This window comes from Ostrinia nubilalis, chromosome 12, assembly GCF_963855985.1.
Source record: "Ostrinia nubilalis chromosome 12, ilOstNubi1.1, whole genome shotgun sequence".
Classification (NCBI taxonomy): domain Eukaryota; kingdom Metazoa; phylum Arthropoda; class Insecta; order Lepidoptera; family Crambidae; genus Ostrinia; species Ostrinia nubilalis.
Window position 1 is genome coordinate 6,831,513 of NC_087099.1, and position 27,636 is coordinate 6,859,148.

Sequence of the window (27,636 nt, forward strand, 5' to 3'; positions counted from 1 at the left end):
TAAAACTCAGAGGCACACTGATGTTCAAATACCGTAGCCGAGTCCTAAAGCCGCGGTACGCGTTTGCCACGAAAAGACTGAGCAAGACAGCAATATCTCACTCACACGTTTCATGCCTTGTTTATAACGACTAGTCTTAACGCCCAGTTAATAAAACATCGAAACATTACAAATAATATCACATATAAACAACAAAATTAAAAATATAACTAAATGTGTTCTGTCGAGAACACTGAGAATATTCCCGGGAGCGTTCTCGGTTCTCGAGAATATTCTCACTGGGAATATTGCCGGGAACGAGAACTTTCTCAGCGGCACATCTCTAATCACACGTACCGAGTAAACGGGCGAGACAGTAAAATGTCTCGGTCGAGACAGTTGGGTGAGCGAGTCACATACTCGAGAGCTCGGCCGAGCACTCGGCGTAATGTTCATACACACCCAGTACTCGGCCGAGAGCATTGTCTTGCCCGTTTGCTCGGTACGTGTGATCAAGGCATATGGGATCGCTTTCCCGCCCTTCCCGCCTTGTGTGAGAAAGTCAGCGACTTTCAACACGACCTCCTCGATTTATGACAGCTCAAATTTGGAATACAACATCAAGTGCCAAAGTTGACAAAAAATGTTGCATTATTGACATTTTACGCATACTTACCGAGTAGACAAAATTGATTGTAAAAAATATAGAAACATGATAAATATTGCAAAATAATACCTAAAAATGGATAAGAAAAAAGCGTAAGTATTGCTATACTGTAGTATTTTTTTATCAGGTATTGTTATTTAGGTTGTTGTTAACACTGTAGAGTTTTTAGGCCATGCCGCTGTCCACCGCGGTTGCGGCAGATGTGTAAAGTGAAAAACACCGACTGCAAGGATGTCTCCGAAATTGTAGAAGCCCTCACTTACGAGGCCGAAAGTAAGATTTTACCTGTAACTTGCATACTACCTTATTAAGTAAGGTAAAGAGAGGTAAGCGGAAGTAACGCCCGTATTTACAAACATTACTATGCGGTCTTACAGTGCGCATGGACGCACAGAGTGACATAAGAACCAATCAGAGCTTTATTCAACGCTGTGCGTTCTATTTGCTGCTTTACTTAAGCAAGCATCGTTTGTGAATACGGGCGTATAAGTGCTAGAACTATCCGAAAAATAGTAGTTCCGTTTACCGTATACTTGGAAAAATTAGTTTAACCAAATACCTATGGCGGCTCACGACACGAGTTCTTTCACAGCCTGTAGAAAATTGCATTGTGTAAACTTAACATGCTCCATCTAGGTGGCAGAAAAGTTAAAAAGTCATCTAAACCGCCCAAGTTCAAAACTAAACCGTTCACACCGAGGCATTATAAGGATACGTGTGTGCCTATGGTTCCCTCTATGCACACGAGGTGAGTGAAGAAAAAATAGATTTTAATTTATGTTTGGACATACCTACCTCATTAATAACTGTTTGTAATTTCAGATTGCGCTACATTGGCCACTGTCCTGTTGAACCACATCGAGCATCAGGTCCTAGATCCAGGTAAGACTGTTGACATGATAAAAAATAATTCTTAAATGATTAATCACCATTAAGGTTACCCGGATACGTCGTAGAACTAAGTAGATTTCCTTAGCTTTAAATTTTTTTGCCTGGCTAAATTACATACTTACAACCCGTTCGAGTTAACTGCGCACCTGGCGGCCGTGACGTCACATCGACGCTCTGTTCGGCTAGCACGAAAAACTTTCGAGTTCGAATCGCTTGCGTATTCTAATCGCCATCAAAAGATTTAGTACGAAAACTATAACTGCGCCCTTGTGAACGTGTCGTAAAGTGAACTTAGTATGAGAAATGGTTGCACGAAACTTATTTTGAGAATAAAATTGTCGCGTTATCGTTTAATTCGAAGGTTGAGTATCGAGTTTTGTCGAATACGCAAACGTTTCGAAGACGAAAGTTGTTTATGCTAGAGGTACTGGTACAGACGGGGCCAACGCGGGGAGGTGTTCGGGAGAGATCGCATGGTACTTTACTATGAAATTAAAAAAAAATAGAAACGTATGATTTGATATCCTTTTCGTTACATTGCAGTAAAGCCTACGACAAGTATGACTTTGAAACGGCTTCAGAAGATACGACGAGCGGTATCTTGAGGACGGGGAGAGCAAAGAGGGACAAATATAAAAAGAAAGTCACGTATTTCGATCTGCTGCCTGGGGATATTATGCTGCCCACACCTGTTCCTGTTATAAAGCATTCGCCATCCGACAAGTCTATTTTAAACGTAAGTTCTTCCAAAATGTTATTCTAAAAGCTTTTTTGCGAAACAATCATTCGAATCAGTTCCCATTAAACTTGGCTCACCATGATCTAAAACTAAATAATATACAGCTAGCGCAGGGCCGCGCCGACCGCCGGCAGCGCCTGTGTGCGGAACCTATGAAGCGCCTCTTTTCTAATGAATCGTCATAAAAAAACGAATTTAAATTATTTTTAACGAATATTTTAATTGTTAATTTTGACTAAAATAAATGTTCTTCAGTTTTACAGTAGGTACTTAGATAATATTATCATAAGTGTATTAAAACTAAAAACCACTTAGGAATTAGGATTGTTAGATTCGTACACATACTCACTCACAAATTGGATATTAAATACAAATAGTCTGAAACCAACTTATTCACCAATACCATAATTTGCTAAATCAAGCCATCAATCATAGATACACAACACACTTTCGAAAGCTCTCGGCTTTACTCGCTCGCGGCCCACGTTCGAATGCCACAAGGAAATTCTTTTTGTTATCCCGTACGACTCCCCGCGTTCCTCAGGTGTAATTTGATAGCCAAATCAGCGTTAATCCTTTCGTTGCTAACAGACGGCCGTCCTGATGCCGGAATGTCCCCATTCCGCTTCGGCCATTCGAACGTTATGATGTATGTCCCCATACATGTATGCTATCTATATCGTTTAATTACTTGAGAATCAATTTATCATCTGTAACACCTTAATCAACAGTTGAATCAATCATCCAGCTGAAATTCGATTCGCATTTGACAACACCAGTGTAGTGTCAACACCTTCCTTGTGAATAGTTTCACCCGAGGACCTCAAATTAAATATTCTATTTTACATCTTCCGTCTTCGTTACATTTTCTTTTTCTCTGTTATTGCAATCATTCTGTCTGAGCGATATTCAGTACCATTTTCATAATAATAATTCTGGCGGTCTTCGAGGTCAGTGTCATAAATCAATCTTCTTTCAGTAAGTCCTGAGGTACTTTCTTCTTTAGTCTACGAACGAATACTTGAAAATATATCGTCCACTAACAAATAAACTGTTATGTAGCTCCAGTTTTCATTATGATATGTTTAGCTTTATTATTTATTTCTTCTTTCACTGTTTTGATACAGAATTTTCGGTAAAGTCTTTCGTGACGTACCACGGTGCTTCTACAATATCTCAATACTCCATCGTATACAGCTGCTTTACCACATTAGTGCATTCACATAAAGATTTACAATTCAGGTAGCATCTTCGACAGTATCCATTGAAACTTCAACAAAAACGTTTGTCTAGATTGGTTTCATTATACACTTATACTATAACAAGACCTTATTTTCCTATTATTGTTGTCCTATTGCTGGACGTTTGGTAAAAACATGCTTTTTCCACGTTACGTTTCATCCAAGTACATGCCAAGATGTAAATATCTCTTCATCGAAACTAATTTTGTCACGTTCGCTTTGACGTTCGTTATTTCATTTCATTATTTCGTTTCATTATTTCATTCCATTAATTCATTTCATTAATTAATTTCATTATTTCATTTCAATATTTCATTTCATTATTTCATTTCATTATTTCATTTCATTATTTCATTTCATTATTTCATTTCATTATTTCATTTCATTTCGTTATTTCATTTCATTATTTCATTTCATTATTTCATTTCATTATTTCATTTCATTATTTCATTTCATTATTTCATTTCATTTCACTTCACTTCACTTCACTTCACTTCACTTCACTTCACTTCACTTCACTTCACTTCACTTCACTTCACTTCACTTCATTTCACTTCACTTCATTTCATTTCATTTCATTTCATTTCATTTCATTTCATTTTATTTCATTATTTCATCTCATCTCATCTCATCTTATTTAATTTCATTACATTACATTTATTCAATTCATTACATTATTTAATTTCATTTCAATACAATTCATTTCCTTAATAACAGGTTTAGGCGGCATAGATACAGTGTAGGTTCCATGACACTACCTTGTGGAACTCCTGCTTTCACTTTACCAATTTCCTAATTATAATATGCATTTAATATTCTCATACACATCTTTACTGCTTCTATGTATAATAGTAGGTACTTTAAAATTTACATATTTTACTTTTATTTTGTTTTTAAATGAACAGTTAAACCAAACTGAATACAATCATAATTTCTCTCTAATAATGACATAATATCAAGTTCTCATGTTGTATAGTGCCTGTAACAAATCTCCATCGAACCGGCTTCTTTACCAATCCCTTTAAGATTCTACTCGTTCAAAAACTGAGTAAGCATCGCTTGTGCATCGGCATTCTTTTCACTCATAATAATATGTATATTCATAATATTTATTTATTCATTATTTGCAAGTCATATTTCATCACATACATCATACTTAATATTAACTTGGGTACTGAGTGAGCGCAGCTTGTGCTTCGACATCCCTTTCACATTTTTGAGTGAGCACCGCTTACACTTCTGCCCCCTTTTCACTCACAATATACATATTCTTAATAATTCAGGTACTGAGTGACTACCGCTTGTGCTTCGACATCCCTTTCACAATTAAAGTGAGCACCGCTTGCACTTCGGCCTCCTGTTCACTCATAATAAATAAGATTTATAAACTTTAGCGTTCCATTTCAATTCAGTAACTCGTATAAAAATGTCGCATTGAGACCAGCGTTTCTTTATTTTACTCATAATGTAGTTTTAAAATAATTCAGCTATCTACTGAGTGGGCACCGCTTAAGCTTCAGCATCCATTTCACGATTAAGTGAGCACTGCTTGCTCTTCGGCATACTTTTCACTCCTTTGGCTAATAAATAATATTAAATCATTAACCTCGATTGGTGCCAGCATTGCTACCAAAATAATATTCTTAATCACCATTTTTTTTTTTACTTGCTTTCCTTTTAAGTAGTTTGGTCCCGTTACAGTAACATAATAAACATTCTGAAGTAAGGAATTCAACCATTGCTTTAACAGTAACATTATAATTTACATTACATTTCATTCTCAATATAGTCAACCAATATGTAAATGTTCACAAATAGGACCCAGTAATCATTACTTGTAGCACACATGATTAAAATAGTTGCCTGCAAATTATGTCACGTACATATCCCAAAATGAGTAGCAATTGGATGGTCCACATGTCTAGTCTTAACTCTCAATGCATTATATCCTAAAGTAGGATCCATTGGTAACAAATATTAATTTCACATTGTCAAATCCATTGGTAACAACTATTTATTTCACATTGTCAAATCTCTAGTTAGACTCACTCTAGTCTCAACTTTCAATGTATTATAAAGTAAGTATCCATTGGTGATGTGACTATTTCACATTTCAAATCTCTAATTTTAAATTCACTTTAGTCTCAATTCTAGTATTCGCTAGATTCACAATCGGCCTTTGTCATTACTGCACTGCTGTCCAAGGTCTGTTTGTAATTATAAATGCTTGATAACTTTAGTGCTGCCCCTTTACTCAAGGCAATACTGGTGAGTCTGGATGTACTACTCACATCTCGCATACACGGTATGGTGGATTAGATCACTATCTTAAGTTCCATTAATGCTTTTCAAGTGTGACAAACTAATGAAGCAACACTTATATTCGTCAAATGTCTACCACTTCATGAAACAAGACATGTTTATTCAAATTAAAATTATTTATTTCTCATTATTGTAGATAAAGATTTTACCACGTGTTAATCGTACCTATGTTTTTACAAGTGTATTCCATTTATAAAAATTCACTGTTTTCTATAAGTTGGAACACATTATCATGTATACATACATCTTGGATTATTTCACTGAGATGGCAGTAAATATACTTTTCTTTGTTGTCACGTCCACTAAATGTACAAAAGTAAATGTATATAAGTACTTTCACCAACGTATAATATATAAAACAATGACACAATCACTTTGACTTTATCATTCATCATTATCGTTCAGTTTCATAAAGTCCAGCATTAAAACTCTTCTCATTTAAATGAATTACGACTTGTTGTATCCTTTGCAACTTAATTATTTATGTATGAATTTCATATACATAATGTTCCGATAATGTTCTATCACAATAACTACCCTCGAGCCTGGAGTCGGTCATTTGAAATGTTCGTAAACATCTGTGTCCACAGTTCCACACTTGTATCGACTTCCATGGACAAATTTTTCATATGTGGCCAATTAATTATTACATTATCAACATTATCATCTTCAACTTTTCATTATCTTATGCTATTAAATTCAGTTACGGTCTCATTACATTACATTTCCGGTATAATGTCATTATCTTCAGATTTTAAAAGAGGGAATCAAATAAGTATGCGTTATAACCCTTGTGAACTGGGTCGATCGTTGCAGAATTCAGTAAGTACTTACTAACTCTTCCACCAATGAACTTGAATCATTATAAAGAAGTTTAGTACCAAGTAAATACATGTAATGTACTAAAATAATGTCTTATTTTAACACTGGAACAGTCAGTTCGAGAATCGCCAAGATAAACGTAAACTTTTACTGTTTGCAATTATTGCTCTATTTTATTAATATTTCATTTAATCTAGTGATCGGGTTTTCTATAAAATTTTGTCCTCCGTCAAAAGCCTGCTTAAGGTATCTTTTGCTACTCGTATTATATCCATTATCAATAAGCAACTTTTTTTTTTTTTTCATTTTCTTAACTTTCCATTTATTAACCTTTTACATATCATTCTGATGTTAACTCAATCACCAAATAAGTACATTACTTATTTTAAACTTTCGTATACAATATTTTAAGCGCATCTTGAAATGTGATTAAATTTTATTTCTGTATAATAACATCTATCCATGCGAGGATTTTATATATCTACTCAATTGAGTACATTGATTTCACCGTATGACACTCGTAGAAGCTGCTCTTAGTTAACAAAATGCTCTAAGATCTGTCTGTCAGGCACATGCCTCCTCGTCATTAGACCAGGTAGTCCTGTTTTGAATTTACATAGTTGTATTCTCCAATTTACACACCTCTAGTTTTTTTCGTCTTCAGTGTTGTAGGTCTCGCATATACGTAACAACAGCTAAATTGAGTCTCATAAATCATTAGTATTGTGATATCAATTCATTATCAGGCAGGTCCACTAGTACACTGCTCGAAAATGGTAGGTAAACATTAAACTCTTCATAAATTACAGAGAATGTAATAAGCAGGTTGCTTCTTTTATTTTTTTTTTAACTCGGATAACATTTGTCACAGATATTTTGAAAGATTTTCAATAAACATACATTCTTTTCACATAGTATCACTCGTATATTAGTCTCATCTTCATGACAACTGTGATTCAGGTCTATAGCTTACTTATTTGTTAGCTCATTCATCACTATTTATTCACTTTAAAATATAGGGTATTCGACACAATTTGTGTTACTAGAATCAAATAGTTCGATTTGCATCAATTATTATGCGTAATTTGTCTATTTATAAGAATAATCTCTGGCACTCTCGTACTTGTTCTCATAGCATTTCCCTTACTAAATAATTCAGGTATCTATCTACCTACTGAGTGAGCACCGCTTAGCTTCAGCATCCATTTCACAATTATGTGAGCGCTGCTTGCTATTCGGCCTACCTTTCATACTCAGTCATCGAATAATAATAATAATTACAGCATTAACACACCATAACTTTCCCAATGGGATAGTTACACTCGAACTGATATAAAGTAATTTCAATGATTCATCTATTTTCACCGCTAGTTGGTTATACTACCAATCACAATAAACTGTCTCTTGGTAAATCATTGTAGGTATGCCTTAAAACATACTGTTACCCATATGGTACACAGTTTATCTAGCTCTAATTTTGCTACATCCGCTTCAACAAACGTAAACTTTAAACCACTCTAAATAACTGTTGTAAAAACAAGTAATTTGATTAAAATCATATTCATCGATACTACATGATATCGCTCACTACACATGGCTGTATAAGCTGCACTGGATTCACTATACGTCAGTTATGTATCAATTACCTTGTTCCGGTTAACAAAACATCATTTAATTCAAATCTTTCAATCAGTATCTGTAAACATTACCTGTAAAATCATTGTTATCATCACAACATCACCAGACTTTCGTGATCTTTACACTTAGGTATCAAACCATTATTAACTCAAGTTCAATTTTTCATAGTGATGCAATAACCAATACGTTACTCATATAATATCACAAATATTCTAGTACAACGGCTACCAAATCTGAGCTCATATCATTGGTCAAGGGCTGAAAGCCCAACTGTTAAATCCCACATTAATGGTTGAAAACAAATTACTTATCACTTCATTTACCTCAGATACGATTTTATTTCCAAATACATTGCGTGTGGTAACATAAATGTAACGCAGATACATTTAGGCAATCACGTAGGTGTCGCTTTTCAACTTGTAAACTTTGACCAATCTTTAACCACTCTGACAGTGTTAATTACTTATCTTCAAAACAACTCCGTTCACTGGAGTAATGAAATAATTACCGAATCTTATTTATTTTTCAACGTCAAAATATCATCAAAATACTTATCATTTGTGTTCACATCTCTACGACAATTAGGTAGTCTTACCTACTTATTATCGATTTGTTAATTACCAACTTTCATCGTCCATGTGTTCAGTCATCGAATGTTATGTAGGTATTTAATTCAATTCAATCCGACTCAATTCAATTCCAATTCAATTCTTTATTGCTATTCCACTCGTTAAGGATATTCTAATAAGTAATACATACATAGCTGCTGTCTAATTTCATATCGGGTTGAAACGGTCAAAGGAGATTATAATCGTTATGGTTATTTCAGTACATTTGCCATTTGTAAATATAGTAGGTACCATACCATTCCATGGGCTAAAATACACAAAATATAAATTATTATTACCAGTAACTCTTAAAATATGTGTATCTCCATAGATCATATTTGCACAATCACAACAAATTCATCATAATAGTAACAAATCACAAGTAGTTACTTACTTTGGACCTTTAGAACCACACACAATGGTGTTTATTGTTCCGAGGCCTCGCCACGAAATTTTATCTTAATGGTGTTAATATAAACACAGGTTCGCTTCGCTAGCGCAATCCGAGTCAGGATGTGTTTGTTCCAAACAGCATGTAATATTACATTAATTGAATACAAAATAATTACGAACTCTATATGGGTAATTTAAATTTACTTAATTTACATCACCATATTATTTCACAGTAATATATTCCATAATTGACACACATAACTTCTAATAATCCTTTGTCACTTTCAAATAATTCACAAAATTTATTTTGTTAAAATCTTATTAATAACCAATGATGGAGTAAGAAAATGAAATTAATGAACTGTGCCATTATGATATATATTAATCATAAACTATCTGCTGAGAACTTATCTTTTCTCATAGTAAAATGGTACTTTTACGAATTCAATATATTCACTATAAAATCACTTTTAGCCATTCCAAATTCATACTTAGTTGCTTGCGAAGATCTAAATTATAAATATCTTCAATACTTGATAAATAAAAGAAATCTTTCTTTGCAAAAATTGCATAATGACATCCTCATACCAAAAATTACTCACTTCGCGTTTTTTTTTTTTTTATTTTAATTAAATTAAAATTTTAAACCATCGAAGCAGATCTTCTCAAATAATAACGTAAGTAACAGTATCCAAAACAATATCAGTTTCCTTTTTCTCACTGTATTTTCCATTCATTTGTCGTGAACTTTATCGCGCAAAATAAAAGCGCATAAAATAAGGACTCAATGTTATTTTCTGCCAGTCAACTATTGATTGAGCGGCCACTTCCAGAAAACTCACTTGTTGTTTCATGCAACTGCATCAATAATAATAAAAATAATTTACATACCAATGGGCGTCGGACTCACTTCTGATATGTTAGATTCGTACACATACTCACTCACAAATTGGATATTAAATACAAATAGTCTGAAACCAACTTATTCACCAATACCATAATTTGCTAAATCAAGCCATCAATCATAGATACACAACACACTTTCGAAAGCTCTCGGCTTTACTCGCTCGCGGCCCACGTTCGAATGCCACAAGGAATATCTTTTTGTTATCCCGTACGACTCCCCGCGTTCCTCAGGTGTAATTTGATAGCCAAATCAGCGTTAATCCTTTCGTTGCTAACAGGATACTAAATAGGTAAATCCCGTTCGTTCTGCTTGCCAATTACTACGAAAAAGAAAACTCGAACTAAATTTTTACATGCTTAATACAAAGAATTGTATATTTAAATATTAATAACAAAGAAGCTTACTTGTTTCTATTCATAATAATACTAATTTTTTTTTTTTTATGCTAGACAAGGCAGGTATTTGACCATAGGTATTTAATATGACTATTTTACGTACCTACCTATGCTATGTAAAAACAGCAAGAGTCTAACTTTTTTTTTTATATTAGTGCTACTGAAATGCACTTGCAACTGGTGCTAACAAGAATATTTTAATCATACTTAAATTATAATACAGGATGTTTGGCGGAAGATTAGACATACTTCGTGGGTGTATAGGTAAGGTCATTTTAAGAATACAAGTTCGCCCATTTTACCCTAAGTGGGCTATTTTTTTAAATTTATATTTTTGTTTTAATTTATTTTTTTCCGAAATTTGACCTAAAAACTGCTTTTTTTTTCTCGCGTGTTTTCAATCGCTTTTATTATTTCAAATTAATATCGAATATGTCTTAAGTCAAGTAAAATAAATTTCAGATCCAGATAATGATTGGATAGCTAGTTACGAGCCGCCAAAGTTTAACAAAAGTACGAACCATGATAAAAAAAACTACTTGGAATTCTATTTAAAAAAAATTAAAGATGACAGTGAATTGCCAATGATCTTAAAAACATCTCTAGCTTCTCTTCTTCCCAATGATATTATGTCACATGTAGCCTAATTAGATGTTGAAATTCGTCAAAAATTCAAAGTTTAGGGAAGAAAATGGAACAGTAATACAAAAGTTATCCATGCAAAGTAAATTTATATTTTTTTTACTGTTTTTTCTTCATAATGTGGTTATTATTTTTAAATTGATTTTGAAATAAAACACAAAAAAAGTAATGAAAATGAGTATAGCAGAAAATATAACGATGTTGGAAGAAGCTTTGTATGGATAACTTTTGTATTATTGTTCCATAGTAACGGCAAGTTTATTTTTGTTTAAAATAAATTTGCCGTTCCAAAGTAAAGTTATGCAAATCGCTCTTTTTCGTTAATTTATTTTTGCGAACATAACTATTTACTTACTTCAGTAGTTACTTACGTACTTAGTAGCTCACTGGGTAAAATGGGCGAACTTGTATTCTTATAATGACCTTACCTATATACCCACGAAGTTTGTCTAACCTTCCGCCAAACACCCTGTATACTGTGGTTTTGGCTTGGCTATCTCGTTCGTTGAAATCCCCGTGGCGGGGAATCCCCGGGACCCCATCCCGTTTGTGTCGCAACTCGCACGCATCGCATCGGGTTGCGTTCATAAACTCACTCATAGTCATAAAAAAATTGTATTGCAAACTCGGCGCCTCTACGGTTCAAAATATGTAACTAGTACTTTATGGTTCAAAAGAACTGCCGCCGTTTTAACGTTGAGCTCGTAAGTAATCTATACTTATAATAAATCTGTAGAGAGGTCAATTCTGTACATGAAATATATTTTCAAAATAACTACCAGGGGGTGATTAGTGATCGATACTGATGCCAAAAATGCAATCAGTAAAATTTTTGTCTGTCTGTCTGTATGTTCCTTATAGAAACAAAAACTACTCGACGGATTTTAACGAACTTTGGTACAATTATTCTTCATACTCCTGGGCAGGTTATAGTATACTTAGGAATTCCCACGGAAACGGGAATTAACGGGAACATCTTTTTGTATAAAAAATCAAAACCGCGTAAGATAGATGAAGGGGGTAAAACGGGATCCACGCGTACGAAGTCGCGGGCGGCCGCTAGTGTAAACTAAACTAAAACCCTAAGCGTAAAATGAAACCATAAACGTGAATCATAATTTCATAATAAACATATAAATATTGAGAGACTTGTTTAATATAAGCGTAATATTTGTTTTGTTGCGCTTGCGCATACTGTACCTACTTACTTATCAATATGTACTCCATTTAAAAAAAAATAGGTGGCAGTAGCGGCGCGGCGCCCCTATTGTCTTGGCGCCTGTGTGCGCCGCACACATCGCACACAGGGGCGGCGCGGCCCTGAGCTAGCGCCATCTCTTGGTAGCAAATGCAACGCAACTCTTCGCAAATTTTTCATATTGCTGATAAAAGATTTTCGCATATATATAAGTAAGAGGTACATACAAGTAATAACTTACTTAAATCGTAGGTACCAAGCCCTAAGATCAGTGGTGAAGTGATTCAAGCCCGTAGGGCCAGCGTCAAACCAGCAGACATGGTTCCACCCGTCCCGCCAAAAGCTGCAGACCAGTAAGTTTCAGCTTACCTATGTTACAACATCGAAATAAATTAACAATAGAATAAAACTTACTTTTGTTTTTCAGGTTATTCAAACCGCACAGCGGTATCGTTATCAACAGGGACAAAGATTTTGTTCCTGATGTAGTTCACGTGCCTGGTCCCAACAAATTGCCAGGGTATGTATGCTTTTACTTTTATTTTAAAAATATGTTTTTCTTCGGCTCGAAGGACCAAATATTTGAGTTTTAGACGAGAAACTAAGATTTAAAAAAAAAATTGTCATAATATTTCAGAGGCAAAAAGAAAAGGAAACCATGTCATAAAGGAGGGTAAGTTAAGGACACCATTTATAAGATTTTTATTTACATAACTAATTTAATTTACATAAAAATAGAGACAACTGATTTTATTTACAGTGTGTGCCTCAGAAAAACATGCACAAGGAAGAAATGTCGGTGAGTACTTTTATAACTGCAAGTAATGTAGCATTAATTTAATAACAAAATTGCAAGGGTATCACAAAATTATTTTTTATTATTTTTACAGAAAATATGCAGCAATGAGGCAGCGACAGATGTCTCGAAGAATGAAAAGGTATACTAATACGTTTGCCTATCTTTATTCCGAAAACTAAAAAGATCAATTTATGTCAGTACGTTTTAATTTTTCTTACTTTTCTTCTAACAGCTCTAACTCAGATGTACCTTTCACTACACTCGGAGTCACAGACGGAAAACCCAGAGCCAGGGGAACCCAAAAACACCTTAAAGATGACGACTCTATTTGTGGCCTGGATGAAATACCCAGGCCTGAACATGTGAGTACCAATAACTAAAGATTCTTTACCAGTACCAGGCCTGTTCATCTCCGCGAGTTTACATCGAACACACACGATGGCCCACCTACAGGATACTATTCGACAAGGCCTCACATACGAGCGAACATTGACTCACGCACGCGTATTCTTGTGTATGATGGAAGAAAATAAAGAAAATGGTGTACTAAATACTGTGCAGTATTTAACTGCCTAAATAATAATAAAAACACAGAATGTACTTTTTTAAGTTGCCTCAAGACACTGAGTAGTAAATAAGTAGTTAATATTCATGATAATTCATGCTAAATCATGTATTTCCTCCGCCATTTTCCGCAGATTGGCACCTCACGTCACATCATTTTACCGAAGTCAGCCCTATAGCTTCGGCGCAGTGCCGATCACTGACGTTTGTCAACAAAATGGTGCTTGACTCTTGAGACAGGCTAAATTACACCATATTGTTAATGACATTGAGCATACATTTTTTTAAATTCCTTCGCGAAGTAAAACTTCTGTACGTAGTACTTATTATTATTCTGTGCCAGTACCCAGTCAGTAAAAAATCGAAGGGCAAAGATAAAATCTCCTTTTCCAAGATCTAACTATAAGTCTGTATTAAACTGGTGTTTACTTTTAATTTCAGGTGCAAATACCAGCTAATCTGAAACGTGGGACACTGCAAACGCATTCCCTCACAGTGATACCCTGCACCAAAGAGAGGAGACCAGATATCCACTATGGAATCCTCACTGGCTCTTTTAACATGTACGATGCTAAATTCGGTAAGTTTTTGTCCATATTGATGAACTTCTTTTTCTTCGCTTCTTTTCTTATTCTTGACATATTTATAGGAGGAAGATCTCGAGGCAGGCAAGCGTTAACCATGAGCGTTATGGCGTATTGCTTGGCTTTCCACTACCATCCAAAACAATGGACGATGAAGCTCGTTGATAATTTGGTTGACGCTGGTGACCAATGGTTAGCACTTACCAACTTTATTCTGTCTGTTCAAAACTTCTTTCGTTTCCACTAAGATGTTGCCTAATACTGCGGTCTATGAAAAATTCCAGGTATTTACAATGTCTAGATAAAGTTCACGATCATTCCGCTGTACAAGGGATGTGTGAAGTGTTGCCATTTGGGAAGAAGCAGACTCTAGTTTTGAACGGGAAAAAAATGCAAGTGTTATTAGGAGAACCGGATTTCGTTGGCTATACCATGTCTTTAGACCCTACCGTTTATAACTTATGTAGGGGTTTGAAGGCTTTCTTCAAGGACAATCGAGCTGGCGTCTTGTTGACCAGGTATTCTTAATCTAAACTAATTAATTCAGGTTTACAGTATTGATTTAGTTTGCCAGATTACTAATTTGATGTTACTTAGGGTACTGAAAGTTGTGATATGGAAGGACAAAGTATGCTACTACATTTTCGACCCAGCCGGAAGAGACTCGAGAGCATATTCCAATTTTACCAATGGTTGTGCTGCACTGGTTAATGTCAAAGATTTGGATTCGGTATGCGAAGTGTTATTAGCTCGCAGCTTAGTTGAAGATCAAAAATTCGTGCTAGCGACAGTAAAGGTTCTGAAAATGGTGGATGAAAAATGCGACGAAGATTTGGAATCTGATAAAGAGCTTACGCAAGCAGAAAAAGCAATGATGGGCTACAGAATTCTAAACGAAAACTGTGCGATTGTCAATGCAAATATGCATTTAGGTGATCGATGTTTCGAAGATGCGAAATACAGACAAGCTTTGACCATAGCCGTTGCTGCAATGACTTATGCCAAAATATCACCACCAAATACTTGGTTTACGAAGACACTGGACAAAATTTTACGTCTGGGCAACAAACTGTACGTCGACTGTGCACATCCCAAAGTAATGATTGATTTGACGATAGACAACATCCCCAATGAAATTTCTATCGGACCATACGCGTGTGAGATAATCATATACAGAGAGAGGGTGAAAGGTCAGTTGTTTACGACCAAAGAATGCTTGCTAAACATTAGGACAGGCTTAGAAGAATTTTTCAGCCACGAATATAACAGTGGTATACTGGATTTCAATAACTATGCTGTGGCTGTGTGGCGGCAGAAAGACATGTTTTACTTGTTCGATCCCTACCCTCGTACAAACGATGGGCTGAGATCGGTGAAGACGGGGAGAGCTTGTTGCTTGATGCTTCTAAACGCTGACACAATGGCTACCGTATTCACCAAAAACTGGGACTACTTACCAGCTACGACGCAGTTTTACATCCATGCTTTTAAAGTGTTGAAGCTAAAGAAAAAAGAGCCGAAGGTATCTATAGTCTGGTCTGCGAGCACGTAGAATTTTGTCCAATGACCCCAAGCTACCCATCCTTATCGCTCGCGCGTAATTATGTTGCTGTCGCGCTCGCACACTCACTGCGGGCGCCCGTCGCACAGTCGCGACAGCAATATAATTACGCGCGAGCGATAAGGATGGGTAGCTTGGGGTCATTGGACAAAATTCTACGTGCTCACAAACCGGGCTTTAGCGAGATATCCATTTACGATGATTTGAATTGAAGTTCTTTGTGTAACTAATGTAATAAAAATCTTACAGACGCAAATAGTGTGTACTTTGAGTGACGATAATCTACCCGGCGCAAAGGGGAAAGTGAAAAGGAAAGTGTTGCCAATAAGTCAAGCTCAAGGTGATGGTGGAGAGTTGTTCCATGATGTCTTGCCGATGGATGATTTGGACGAAAAGCCTCTTGGGGTAAGGTATTAATGAGTTGCACCACCTAACTTTGACGGTAACTTTGAACGATAACCGGTGCTTTTTGTATGAAGAATGACAGATTTTTGACGTTTGTTAAAGTAAGATGGTGCAACCCAGCCTTAAAGTTATTTAGATAAAATAACGTTACGTAAACTTATGTTTTATGCTGACGCTGCTTTTTACGTATCTGTATAGGCTCATGTGGATGAAGAGCAAATGGGTGACATCGTCTCCTTAGTAGACAGCATACAAGAAGATTATCTGCCTCCGATTCCTCTAAGATACAAGAATATGGCGCCAGAACCGTTAGAGCCGAAAGTCGGTAAGCAAATTACACGAACATAATAATACGAGAAGTACTTAAATCATTTTCTGCAAATAGACTTTTACAAAGCGCTTTTACGACAGCCAAATTAGCGGGGTTATTCCGAAAATTGTTATCCGTAGTTTTGAATGTTAATATCCCTCTCACGCAAAGAGATGCCAACATGAGTGACGCCAGCGACTGTGATAGATAGACTCGAAACTACACAAAATAAAAAGCGTTTCGGTCGGAGTAGCCTTGCAATTTTAAGGTATATAGCACACTTATCAACCCGGAAAAGGATCATCACCGTATTGCCTTTCGCCGCTCGGACGGATAAGTAAGTGTGCGTTGCAGTACGGAGTTTTATACAAAGAATACTGACCGTTTGCGACGGTTACGATCCGTTTCCGAGTAGACAAGTGTGTTCCGTCCTTAAAGTTTTTAAGCTTCTAAGCTAATACTTGTACGCAGTCAATTTGGACTCGCCGACGGTGTCGGTGACCCAAGTGGTGCCTCCTTGGCCGAAGCCGCGGGACAAGACCAACGAACCTCCTGAACCTGATCCAGACCCTGAACCCACTCCTCCGCCCACACCACCTCCACCTGTGGTATGAAAAGAACTATAATATTAGTTAGATGGCTATTGGAAACTTTAAACTAACTTAGTTATTTATTAGACTGTTTATAAAAATATGTACAATCCGATCGAGCTAACTGCGCACCTCGCTGGATTGTGACTCTCCCTTACACTTACCCGCAGGGCCTGATCTAGCATATGGCTTTTTGGGCTTTAGCCCAGGGCCCCATGGATTCAAGGGGCCCCCAGCTAAGTCAAGTAAAAAATAGACGATAATGCGAAAGATTATAGTAGAGGGGGCCCTAAGTAGGATTAGCCCTGGGCTCCTTAAACTCACGGGCCGGCCCTGCTTACCCGCACACCTCCCCGCGTTCGCCCCGTCCGTACTAGAACGTCGATGTGACGTCACGGCAGCCAGATGCGCAGTTAACTCGACCGTGTTGTAACTTAAGCTACTTACTAAACTGTTTATAAAAATATGTATGTCCCAATCTCTTACGCGATATCAATGTGCCCAGAATGCTGACTACATTACCACGCTGTGTTTTAAATTCTAACGACCTTTGTTCTATTGTTTTTGCAGATACCAGAAGGTGGGCTACCAGAAGAGGTAATTAGTGTTTTTATTTAGAAAGTTATGTATTTGATAAATTCTAACGTCATTGGATAGTGTCCAGCTGGGCTAGGAAGCGTGCCATGATATAATCTTATCGATGACCTTAAACGTCAAAATGTATGGGGTTATCGCGTAAAATCGATAAAATAGAGCGATAACCGCTTATCGCGGCGCGCACCCTAAGGTCTACAGGTAAAGTCCCATACAGCAAAACTCAAGTTGCAAGTAATTAATTTATTGCGGAGAAAATGCAACCACCTTGTTGCACAAGATGGTAAAAAAGAGCAAGCAAAAAAGTACCATAGAGCATAGGCGTCGTCTTGATGTTGTCAGTCATTGTTATTTAACCGATTGAGTCCCAGACGGCATTAATTAATGTCATAACAATTGACTATTGTGTCTAGATTCGCGGAGCTTGAAGGATTAAATATTTACCAGTCATCGATTGAAATTATAAGATTCTTTGTAAAAACAGGAAGAGGCAGCAGAAGAAGAGGAAGACGAAGAAACAATGAAGAGGAAGAAAGAAGAAGAGGCTCAAAGAAAGGCTGAGGAGGAAGAAGCTCGTAGAAAGGCAGAGGAGCTACCGCCGCCGCTGCCGCCGCCGCCGCCGTCGCCGCAGCCCGAGCCCGAAGTACCCGTGAGTTAAAAATAAACTGGATTATAGATCGTTTCATCCACGAAGATGCACCCCACCATTAGATAAGACAATGAAGAGGAAGAAAGAAGAAGATAGGCGCAAAGAAAAGCTCTTAGGAAGGTGGAGGAGCTGCTGCCGCCGCCACCCGGCCCGAAGTACCCGTGAGTTAAAAAAATGGATTGTAGATCGTTTCATCCACGAAGATGCACTCCACTATTAGATAAGACAATAGAATAGAATAGAAAGTATTTATTTGTCTCTGAAGAGGAAGAAAATCTTGAAAATTGTCAATGAAGAGGAAGAAAGAAGAAGATAGGCGCAAAGAAAAGCTGAGGAGGAAGAGGCTCGGAGGAAAGCGGAAGAGCTGCCCTCGCCGCAGACCGAAATACCCGTGAGTTAAAAAAATATAGGTGGTGGTAGGATAGTCCACTAACTAGCATTGGTCGTCCTGATCTCTCGTCTGGTCTCTGAGAGTTCACCTGTACCAGAAACACGGAAACATATCTTTCTCGTTATGGTATAGTAATCGTTTTAGCTGTATGAAAAACAAAGGTGCCGCACTGTTGTAAAAATTGGTACCTCCTGAGGCCTTGGTCACACGATCAATCGCCAAGTGTTTGATTGATAGGAGCCTTCTTAAGTTCTTATGTTCTCTTTCTCTTATCTTTTGGGATATTATATTCTTTGTGAGCCGCCATAGTGTTTTGCAAATGGGTTACCCAAGCTTTTGTAATTATGAGTTAACCATATGTTGATAAATTGTAATTTACACAACTGTTTCATTTTTCAGCTCGCTGCACCTATTCAAGTAATTGAAGATGAAGTACAAACAGTACAACCAGTGAATGTAGATCGCCGGATTCTTCTTACAGAAGACGCAAGATACAGGTTCAAATTGAGACAGTTACGGAAAAAGTCGACGCCACCTCTAACAGAGGACCAAGTCGAAATGTCTCCCTCCCAAGAACTAGCTCAGCCCAGCAATTTCAAGAACTTGCCGGACAATACGCAGATTATCAGAGGCACTTCAGGGATATCTGATCAAGGCGGGCTGGAAATTCTGCCCTTCGCTTCTATCATGGCCATCGTGACGTCATACAAATACTCCATTAACACGTGGACCCCAGGGATAGTCAATTTCGTGGTAGACACCGCTAATAAGTTGTACAATAATAAACAAGAGAAGTTCCAGCTTGCGCCTGCGCATATTATTCCTAAGATTGCTATAGGACATCAGGTAATTTCATTATTTTATATTATTCGGAGATTGTTGTAGCTTGTTAATTTTCAGTTCGATGACGTCATAAACCATAACTTGCTTCACAGCTTGAAAATAGTGATAGGACTTTATGTTATGTACGATCTCTGTATGTTATTTTTGGCTAAACGTTCTCGCTTCATTTCACAGGCCTACCATGCCAATATCGACGTGGTGGGAGAAGGAGCCACTTGGCAACTGGAAGACGTACTGACTCGCAAGTACTTTGTAAAGTACGACAGAGGCATGATAACAACGACCAACTACAGCTGCGCGTTTTTCAAGAGATCGGGATTGTACTACCTATTCGATGGCAGTAACTGCAATGCTATGGGAATAAGACTTGAGGAAAAAGCGAAGACTAAGGGAAAAGCGTGCATGCTACGATTCCATAATCTACATGACCTTGTGAGCAGGTAAATTTAGTGTCATTTTCTTTTAATTGCAATTTTCAATTTTGTAGCTTCGAAAATTCAAAAATTATACCCATGTTTGTGAATTCAATTGATTTTTTTTTACTTTACAGAGTTCTATACAACAAGGACGGAAAAACAGAAGACCAGCAATTCATATTAAGCCGAATCTTGGTTCGTCGACTCCTAACCGAAGCTCGTCAGAAGTTGCCAGAGGATTACGACTTCGCGACCGGCCGACCGAAGTCCGCTAAATCGAAACCAACCTTTGTCACTCCGCCTAAAGGAGATAAAAAGAGCTCCATAGAAGCGTCAGACCCCAAAAGCCAAACTATCGTTGGATATCAGCAGGTTGCAGGTGGATACAGGATTGAAGGAACCACTTCACTTACAGATAGAAAAGCGAGCAGTGACGTCAAATCATGCCACTTCGTCAGCCTAATGGCAATGTTAATGGCCGCGATGCATCCCATCAGAACGTGGGATCATGTCATGGTAGACACCTGCATAGAGAAAGGACTCGAAATACACGAAAAAGCAACAAACCTAAACGTATGTGAAAAGAGAGTAATCAAAAACGTTATATTGGATGGCAAGTTTATCAACATAAACATTAAAAAGATAACTGTAGTGAACGAAAACCCGGAAAAGAGACTTGAACAATATTTGAAGGCTGTATTGAGACGACTTCGGTATGTGATCATAAGATTTCCACCGTGCAGTTTGGTGATTTGTCAAACGGAGGGATATTACCATCTGTTTGATCCGTATGCATCAGCCGCGCCGGAGGAACCAAAAAAAGAAGGTGAAGCTAAAAAGAAAGACGCGGAACCGAAAAGAAAAGCGAACCCAGTCGCTTCGTGGACGTTGTATCGATCAATGGACGCTTTAATACAGCGAATAAAAAAAATCGTGCCGGGATGCCCCGGGACAACTGATAACCCAGAATTCTATACATTTGAGTTAACATCTGTCAAGACAGCTCCGAGACACTCTGCGATGAACTACCGACTGAGTCCACTATTCAGACCGGATGATAACCCTAACTTGCCTTATTTGAAACGAAGGAAAATCCGCCCGATTGTTGACGAAAAGATGTATTGGTTGAATATCGAAACTATTCCATGGTCGCGAATGAATCCATTCAATGATTTAGGGTTTGAGCGAAAGACTCCACGAACAATGTGGAAAGATTGGGATATCGAATTTCCTGGGGATCTTTACTCATTATGGGGTTCGGTGCATCCTTTGGATTCTAAGTTCGACGCGAAACACCGCGGAAAACAATACCTTGCTACCAGTGTTGTAGCGATAGTGATGACGCAAGCTTGCGACCTGAGTGCGTGGACCGGTAGTTTCTTGGATGGAATAGTGGAATCAGGTGACAAATACCACAAAAAATGTTCCGACAAAGTCGGCTCATCCCCTAACCATGAAATAGCCATAGAAGATCTGGATACTAAATTTGACGACATGTTTCCATATTCATTTTCCGTTAAATTTGAGAAAGTTATATTTGGGTTTGTGTACAATATTTTACCGGACCGTTTTAATTTGAGTAAAGCTCTAGTTTATTTCTTTGAAAAGCACAATCTGGGTATACTGACAAGTCCGACGAAGAATTTAGCGTTTGGGAAATATAAAGGGTCTTATTTCATGTTTGACTGTCAGAGTCATGGGGCTCCGGTATTTTGTCCCGGGCAAGGAGCAGCATACATGCTAAAGTGTGAGAGTTTGAACAGGCTCATCTATTGCATTACTCTAACTTTGAATATTAGGCGACACGGACAACAATTCCATTTGTTTAATGTAAATGTTACCCTAACGGAAAAAGCTAAATAAATTGTTGTTATACTATGTATGTCTTAGTTATTTTAGTTTCTATTTACTTTAGTTATTTTTAGACCCATATTGACGGTGGGCTGTCCCTCTTTCTCCTACTCTCGAAAACTTAACCTAACCTAACTCGAAAACGTAACTTTCATAAAATCAATATCGAAAATGTATCTCGAACCGATTGTGCTTTAAACTAATTCTCGAAAACTTATCTATCAATAAATATAAACTTTCAACACTTTGATGTCGTCGGTCCACCTTGTGGGTGGCCATCCCACGCTGCGTTTTCCGGTACGCGGCCTCCACTCCAGAACCTTGCTGTCCCATCCGCCGTCAGTTCTGCGTACCTACTATGTGCCCTGCCCATTGCCACTTCAGCTTGCTAATCCGTCGGGCTATGTCAGCGACTTTAATACGTTTACGGAGACGTACGGTGCGTTTACGTTATGGAGAGGGCTATGCTTGGTGTTTCTTTACGAGATCGAATTAGAAATGAGGAGATCCGAAACTGGGCATAGGTTTCGCTATTTATTATTAGTTTTTTCTGACTTTTCTACTCATAAATACTTAGGTAATGTGAATTACGGAATACTTTACGCTACCTACCTACTCTAATCTGATGATGGCTGGCGTTGATAGTGTACACGTGTTATTTGGCGGTTATGGGATAAGTAGGTGTAGGTAATTATTATAAACAAAAACTCAGTTTAACTTTAGCAAGAGTCACCTTCATTGTTAAGGGAAATTCCCCGTCTATAAACTAACGCGCGATTTTCAAAAACATTGAACTTGATACCGTAATAATCAATAATCGTTGTAGGTATTCCTAGAGCAGTGGCACTGGCAGGTCCCCTCCTAGCGTCACTCTATAGAAAGTTGGTTCGATGTGGTGCGATCGAAACAATGTCATGACACCATAATAACTCGTAAATCTAACCTAACTTAATCGATGATTCGATGGACTTTAACTGAACGCAATAAAGTCATTTTTCATAAATTGTTAACGGGTTCAAAATTACCCAATGCTATTTAAATGTCTGCAAGGGTTATCACCAGGTTTTGAGTAAGTATGGTAGGTATTTATAGTTTATAGGTAGCACAGGGTAGCACAATACTTTCGATACTACTATCGCATGCGATAGTAGAATTCCTAAATTATTATTTTTAGCGTGGCCCACTGTTGACGATGTAACTATCAAGATAATGAACTACCTAATTACCAACCAACAGTAACTCTAACTATCTACCATAATCTGTTTGTTAGTTGGTGCAGACTAATATCCATTCTTGGATTTTAGGTGATATTGATGGAAATGATATTGATGCAAAGCAAATTAATATCTCAAAAATAATGAAATCTTAAGGTAGATTTATGACATTTTAGTAAGTACTAATATTTGAAGAATTAGTACATGAATGTAAATAAAAGTTGCCACAAGAATTTCTTAATAATGATACCAAATATGGTAAAAAATACTATGCCGGCTGCTCTTTTGGATTTACAATAATAATCAATGTAGTGCATAAAGAGTATTAATATTTTTCAAGATAAATATTGATTAAAATGCAAAACTTATTTTTTACGAACTTGTTTTCGGATAACCTATTCATTCAGTACAAATTCCTAGCCTGAGGTTCTAATAATGAAAGTTATTGAGAAAATGGATTGTAATCTACTAGGGAAGTATTAAAAGACAATTAATTTTTAGGGTGATTTTATTATAACTGTAAAAACCTTAATATACAATAATGTACTGTCAGAGTTTAAATATAAGCGTTATTACTACAAGAGGCTCATTCTAGATCTGGTAGGTTTTCATCATCTGAATCACTTTCTAAGTCGTCGAAGGAGGGTTTCTCTGCCTTATCACCGGCTGCACCACCTGGGCCGCCGCCCCCCATTGAACGCAGCATTTCTTCTATGTCATAAGTATCATTACCACCACCATTTTCTTCTTCATCATCTTCGTCTCTCCACTTGTTGAAGTCGATCTTGAGATAATGCGGCTTTTTCTTATCTTTTGTTAGTGAAGGCCAGTAAGGAGCGTCTTTCTTTTCTTTACGTAGCACCATTTCTATACACCTTCCTTTATTAATGAATCCACTATTTTCAGGTATCACAGCATCGTACAATGGTATTGTCACCTCTAAAACTTTATTGTCTTGAGCGTTGATACCTTTAAAATGAACTGAATCCTTTTCTATTTTAATATTCGGCTCTTTAGATTCGACGCTAAACGTGAGGAAGACGTCCTCCTTCCGCTGGGCCCATAAAACTGGAGGTGGGATTGGAGATTCGCCCGACATGCTAATTATGTACAAAAATGACTATAGGTTAAAACTAGCACGTTAAATAATTGATCAAACGTGAACTTATCACATAAAATCGCACAAGAATCGTGACAATTGATATTCTACTCCACAGATTAGAGAGTATGTCTAAAGACAGATAGGAAACGGCCCTAGTATTGGTTAAACGATAAACAAACTGGTACCGAGCTAGATTGTCCAGTAGGTGGCGCTGAATACAATATGGCGTCTGCCGCCCACAGATTAAATATACCTGTCATACTTTTTTATGATCCGTTCCTTTTCATGTATTGCGGTTAAAAATAAAACTATTGAAGTATCAAATGAAACTTTATTGATGAAATATAACATGAAATATTTTGTTTACGAAAATCAATAAGCATTAAAACTATTGGATTTTAAAAGATTACAGTTACTGTTGTGATTACAGTAGGTACATTGTTTTAGTTTTTACATAATGTACTCACGGCTTGACATTTGTATGTAACTCATACAAAATAAGTTGCGTTATGACTTATAGTAAAATAGTTTTTAATGTTCTCCATAAATTCACACGTTCACTCCACAGATATGGATTAGAGTAGATACAGCAAGTTGATCGTCAAAGCGTGCCATTCCGATATGTCCAAATGGACATACATGGTCGAGTGATGTTCATGTAATCCGATTAAAACAATCGGGTACGATGATTTTACGGGAACAGTAGTACGAACACGGTAGAAAGAAAATAATATTATTTACGGATTGAGAACTGTAATTAACAGCACAAATAGCAAATAATTAATAAGAATAAAGTAGCAGTAGAAGAAGTATAAAGTAGCATTGTTTTTAATACATATCCTGCGATGTACTCTTAAGAGTTAAAACCATGGTCCCTATATGTGGTGCACTCATACCGATCCCAAGGAACCGTACTTACTCATAACAATAAGACACACACTGATCCATGTATTCATGCACTTGACAAATTTATGTCTTGAAACGCTGGTAGGGTAAAAAAAATAACGAGATTTGACGAATTGTAAGAATTACTTTATTTTAAAAAGGTAAATAAAGATGTTTTTGGTTTTGTATTTAACAAATTATCAGTTTTATCGGAATTAATTAATTTTCGAATCGAGTCACACGATATCTTTCGATGACTTTGCGAATGCAGTACGATGATACGATTACTTTTACGTTGCGGCAATCACTAAAATTCGCTAAAATGACACTAATGACGTTTAAAAAGTGGCACGCTCGGCTTCATACAATTTTTGACACATGCTGCATCTATCCATATCTGTGGTTCACTCTCACTTTGGTTCTGTCCAATCCAATAGCCACTGTAAGCAGGCCAGATCTACACGTTTCTCACCACCTGTAAAATATATGAAATATTTGTAAATTAAGAGCAAAAAGATGCGCATGTCACCGTAAGACTGTAATCTCCTACATCATCAGATGATGAATTATTCTACATTCTACACTAATATTATAAAGAGTACAGCAGATGAACAAGTGATCTGTCTTATCTACCATACCTATCTTACTGTCTGTTTTGTTTCTAGATTTGCACTACTTTGTTAAATAAAATTAATTTACCTTGTCAAATGTGTACTTGTCAATCAATTACATGTACATTCACAGAATCTGGATTCCACCAATCTGTAATTAAATAATTAACTTTTATTTGATCCTAGTCGAAAAGCGTCAGAGGATAGTGTTAGAATCATTTTGAGGGTGTTTTAAATTTTAAAGGTACTTACCAAATGTTCTTATCAACAGAAGTTAATATTCATCTAATACAAATCTTCCTAATTTAATGCATTTATGTCATGGCATAACTTGCAAATGAAATGAGTTCATCGTTTGTAATCAAGCATTCTTGGTCTGGTTTTATTGCTTATATAGGTTTCTTCTAAACTTATTTGAATAGGAAGTAAAGGTTGGTTCATCTGGATTTTAAGTAACAGTTGACAATAATGATCAGCACCGGTGATTCCATAGCAAGCACTTTTATTGTTATTGCAGCTTAACACCTTATAAGTTCGATATTAACCTGAAACAAATAGGTACTTAGATTCACTGTATAAAACACGTATCATCATTCACTGTGTCCTGCAATCTATGCCTGCAATGTACCTACGTGTATTGTATTTTGGGTCCAAACTCCAAAGTATGTTGTTACTCCATGAAACGATCCATATTTAGTTTCCATTGATTTAAATGGAGTTATGAATGATATTGTAATGAAGATTTAATCCTTTGTGTGGTTCAATACTTGATAAAACATGATGTTGCTGCAAGCTGCAATAAACTTTCTCGAGTGGATATCTTACTTGAGAGAAATTTCTTCTTAAAACAAACATCAATCCAACTGGCAATCCATGCACATGTAGTTCTTATTAATATTGATTGAGAAATTATTGATTTTAGATAAAATTTGTTTAAAGAAAAACACGTTTTTTCGGTGAAAATTTTTGACGTTTTTTTTTTTTAATAATTTCACAGTTGTAGACTTGAGACGGAACTAAATTGATTAAAGTGAAAATTATGACTTTGAATTAATATACTTTTAAATAAACATTTCATTTATAGAATGCAAATAGATTCAATAAAATAATTTATAAATAAAAGTTGAAGTTGTAATTCGAAAATGTTTACTAACTTGATTCCAGACACGCAAAAGACCATTGCCATTGTCGCATAAAGGACAACTATAAAAAAAGTCACTTCCTCTCGGAACTGTCAAAAAAAATCACTCTCTATGGAGCTGTCAAACTCTATGGCGTTTCCACCCCGTGTTCTACTCTTCGACTCGCCGATTCATTTATGGAAACTCAATGTTGCCATGGTTTGTTTTAAATTTATTCTAGAAAATTCTAAATTGTTCATGCGATGTCATAATAGGGTGACCAATCTTAATTTTTTTTTGCAGACGATGATTAATATCCTAATAAAAGACTGACATGATTTAAATAAATTATTTAGAAAAGACAACTAGGATAATTATTTTTATTGTAATATAAGTTAAAGTAATTTATTAAGAAAGGCTCATTTATTTCTTCCAATTTTGTGTTTCAATAAGCACATAGAGCACACTAGCGTTAAAGGTAATAAAAACATTAATGATTAATTTATTCAATTCAGTATGCCTGTATCGAGTCTATTTCAATGTATGGTGTAAAATATAATATAAATCTACTACTTTTTTTTAAATATTTTAGTAGTGGCAACACAGATTTCAAAACCGGAAACAATGCTCTCTCGTGAACGTGCGTTCCATTTATCAAATTTTTGTAAAATGTTCGCAAAATATTTTTTTTTGTTTGATTTCAG

General features: G+C 36.5%; 2 protein-coding genes and 1 long non-coding RNA gene across 4 annotated transcripts; 1 reads left to right on the top strand and 2 right to left on the bottom strand.

Moving 5' to 3' along the window:
- The first annotated feature begins 481 nt into the window (after window positions 1–481).
- LOC135076859 (uncharacterized) lies at window positions 482–22,026 on the top strand. The gene is made up of 23 exons (XM_063971327.1): window positions 482–738; window positions 816–919; window positions 1,283–1,394; window positions 1,469–1,528; window positions 2,081–2,273; window positions 12,695–12,795; window positions 12,870–12,962; window positions 13,080–13,115; window positions 13,203–13,241; window positions 13,333–13,380; window positions 13,474–13,603; window positions 14,247–14,385; window positions 14,455–14,581; window positions 14,674–14,907; window positions 14,987–15,911; window positions 16,200–16,355; window positions 16,554–16,680; window positions 17,137–17,273; window positions 17,826–17,852; window positions 18,334–18,498; window positions 19,289–19,735; window positions 19,907–20,172; window positions 20,283–22,026. The coding sequence occupies exons 1-23, from the start codon at window positions 722–724 to the stop codon at window positions 22,009–22,011; spliced, it is 5,412 nt and encodes a 1,803-aa protein (XP_063827397.1). The 5' UTR covers window positions 482–721; the 3' UTR covers window positions 22,012–22,026.
- Window positions 22,027–23,703: 1,677 nt separating this feature from the next.
- LOC135076506 (uncharacterized protein CG16817-like) lies at window positions 23,704–24,426 on the bottom strand. Its single transcript, XM_063970960.1, has one exon. The coding sequence runs from the start codon at window positions 24,310–24,312 to the stop codon at window positions 23,800–23,802; it is 513 nt and encodes a 170-aa protein (XP_063827030.1). The 5' UTR covers window positions 24,313–24,426; the 3' UTR covers window positions 23,704–23,799.
- Window positions 24,427–25,601: 1,175 nt separating this feature from the next.
- On the bottom strand, window positions 25,602–26,980 carry LOC135076507 (uncharacterized). Of its 2 annotated transcripts, XR_010258278.1 has the most exons (5): window positions 26,966–26,980; window positions 26,444–26,604; window positions 26,064–26,356; window positions 25,900–25,962; window positions 25,602–25,675 (listed from the first exon to the last, which is right to left on the bottom strand). It is a non-coding gene; the product is annotated as an uncharacterized LOC135076507 (long non-coding RNA). The 2 variants fall into 2 exon arrangements; XR_010258279.1 differs by lacking the exons at window positions 26,444–26,604; window positions 26,966–26,980 and adding an exon at window positions 26,637–26,761.
- Window positions 26,981–27,636: the final 656 nt, after the last annotated feature.

Bases quoted from the DNA above. Each gene is read 5' to 3' on its own strand.
- LOC135076859 (XM_063971327.1), top strand. The intron at 12,963-13,079 runs GTATGTATGCTT...ATAATATTTCAG, and splicing joins GGTCCCAACAAATTGCCAGG to AGGCAAAAAGAAAAGGAAAC. The intron at 16,681-17,136 runs GTAAGCAAATTA...ACTTGTACGCAG, and splicing joins ACCGTTAGAGCCGAAAGTCG to TCAATTTGGACTCGCCGACG.
- LOC135076506 (XM_063970960.1), bottom strand. From the start codon at position 24,312: ATGTCGGGCGAATCTCCAATCCCACCTCCAGTTTTATGGGCCCAGCGG.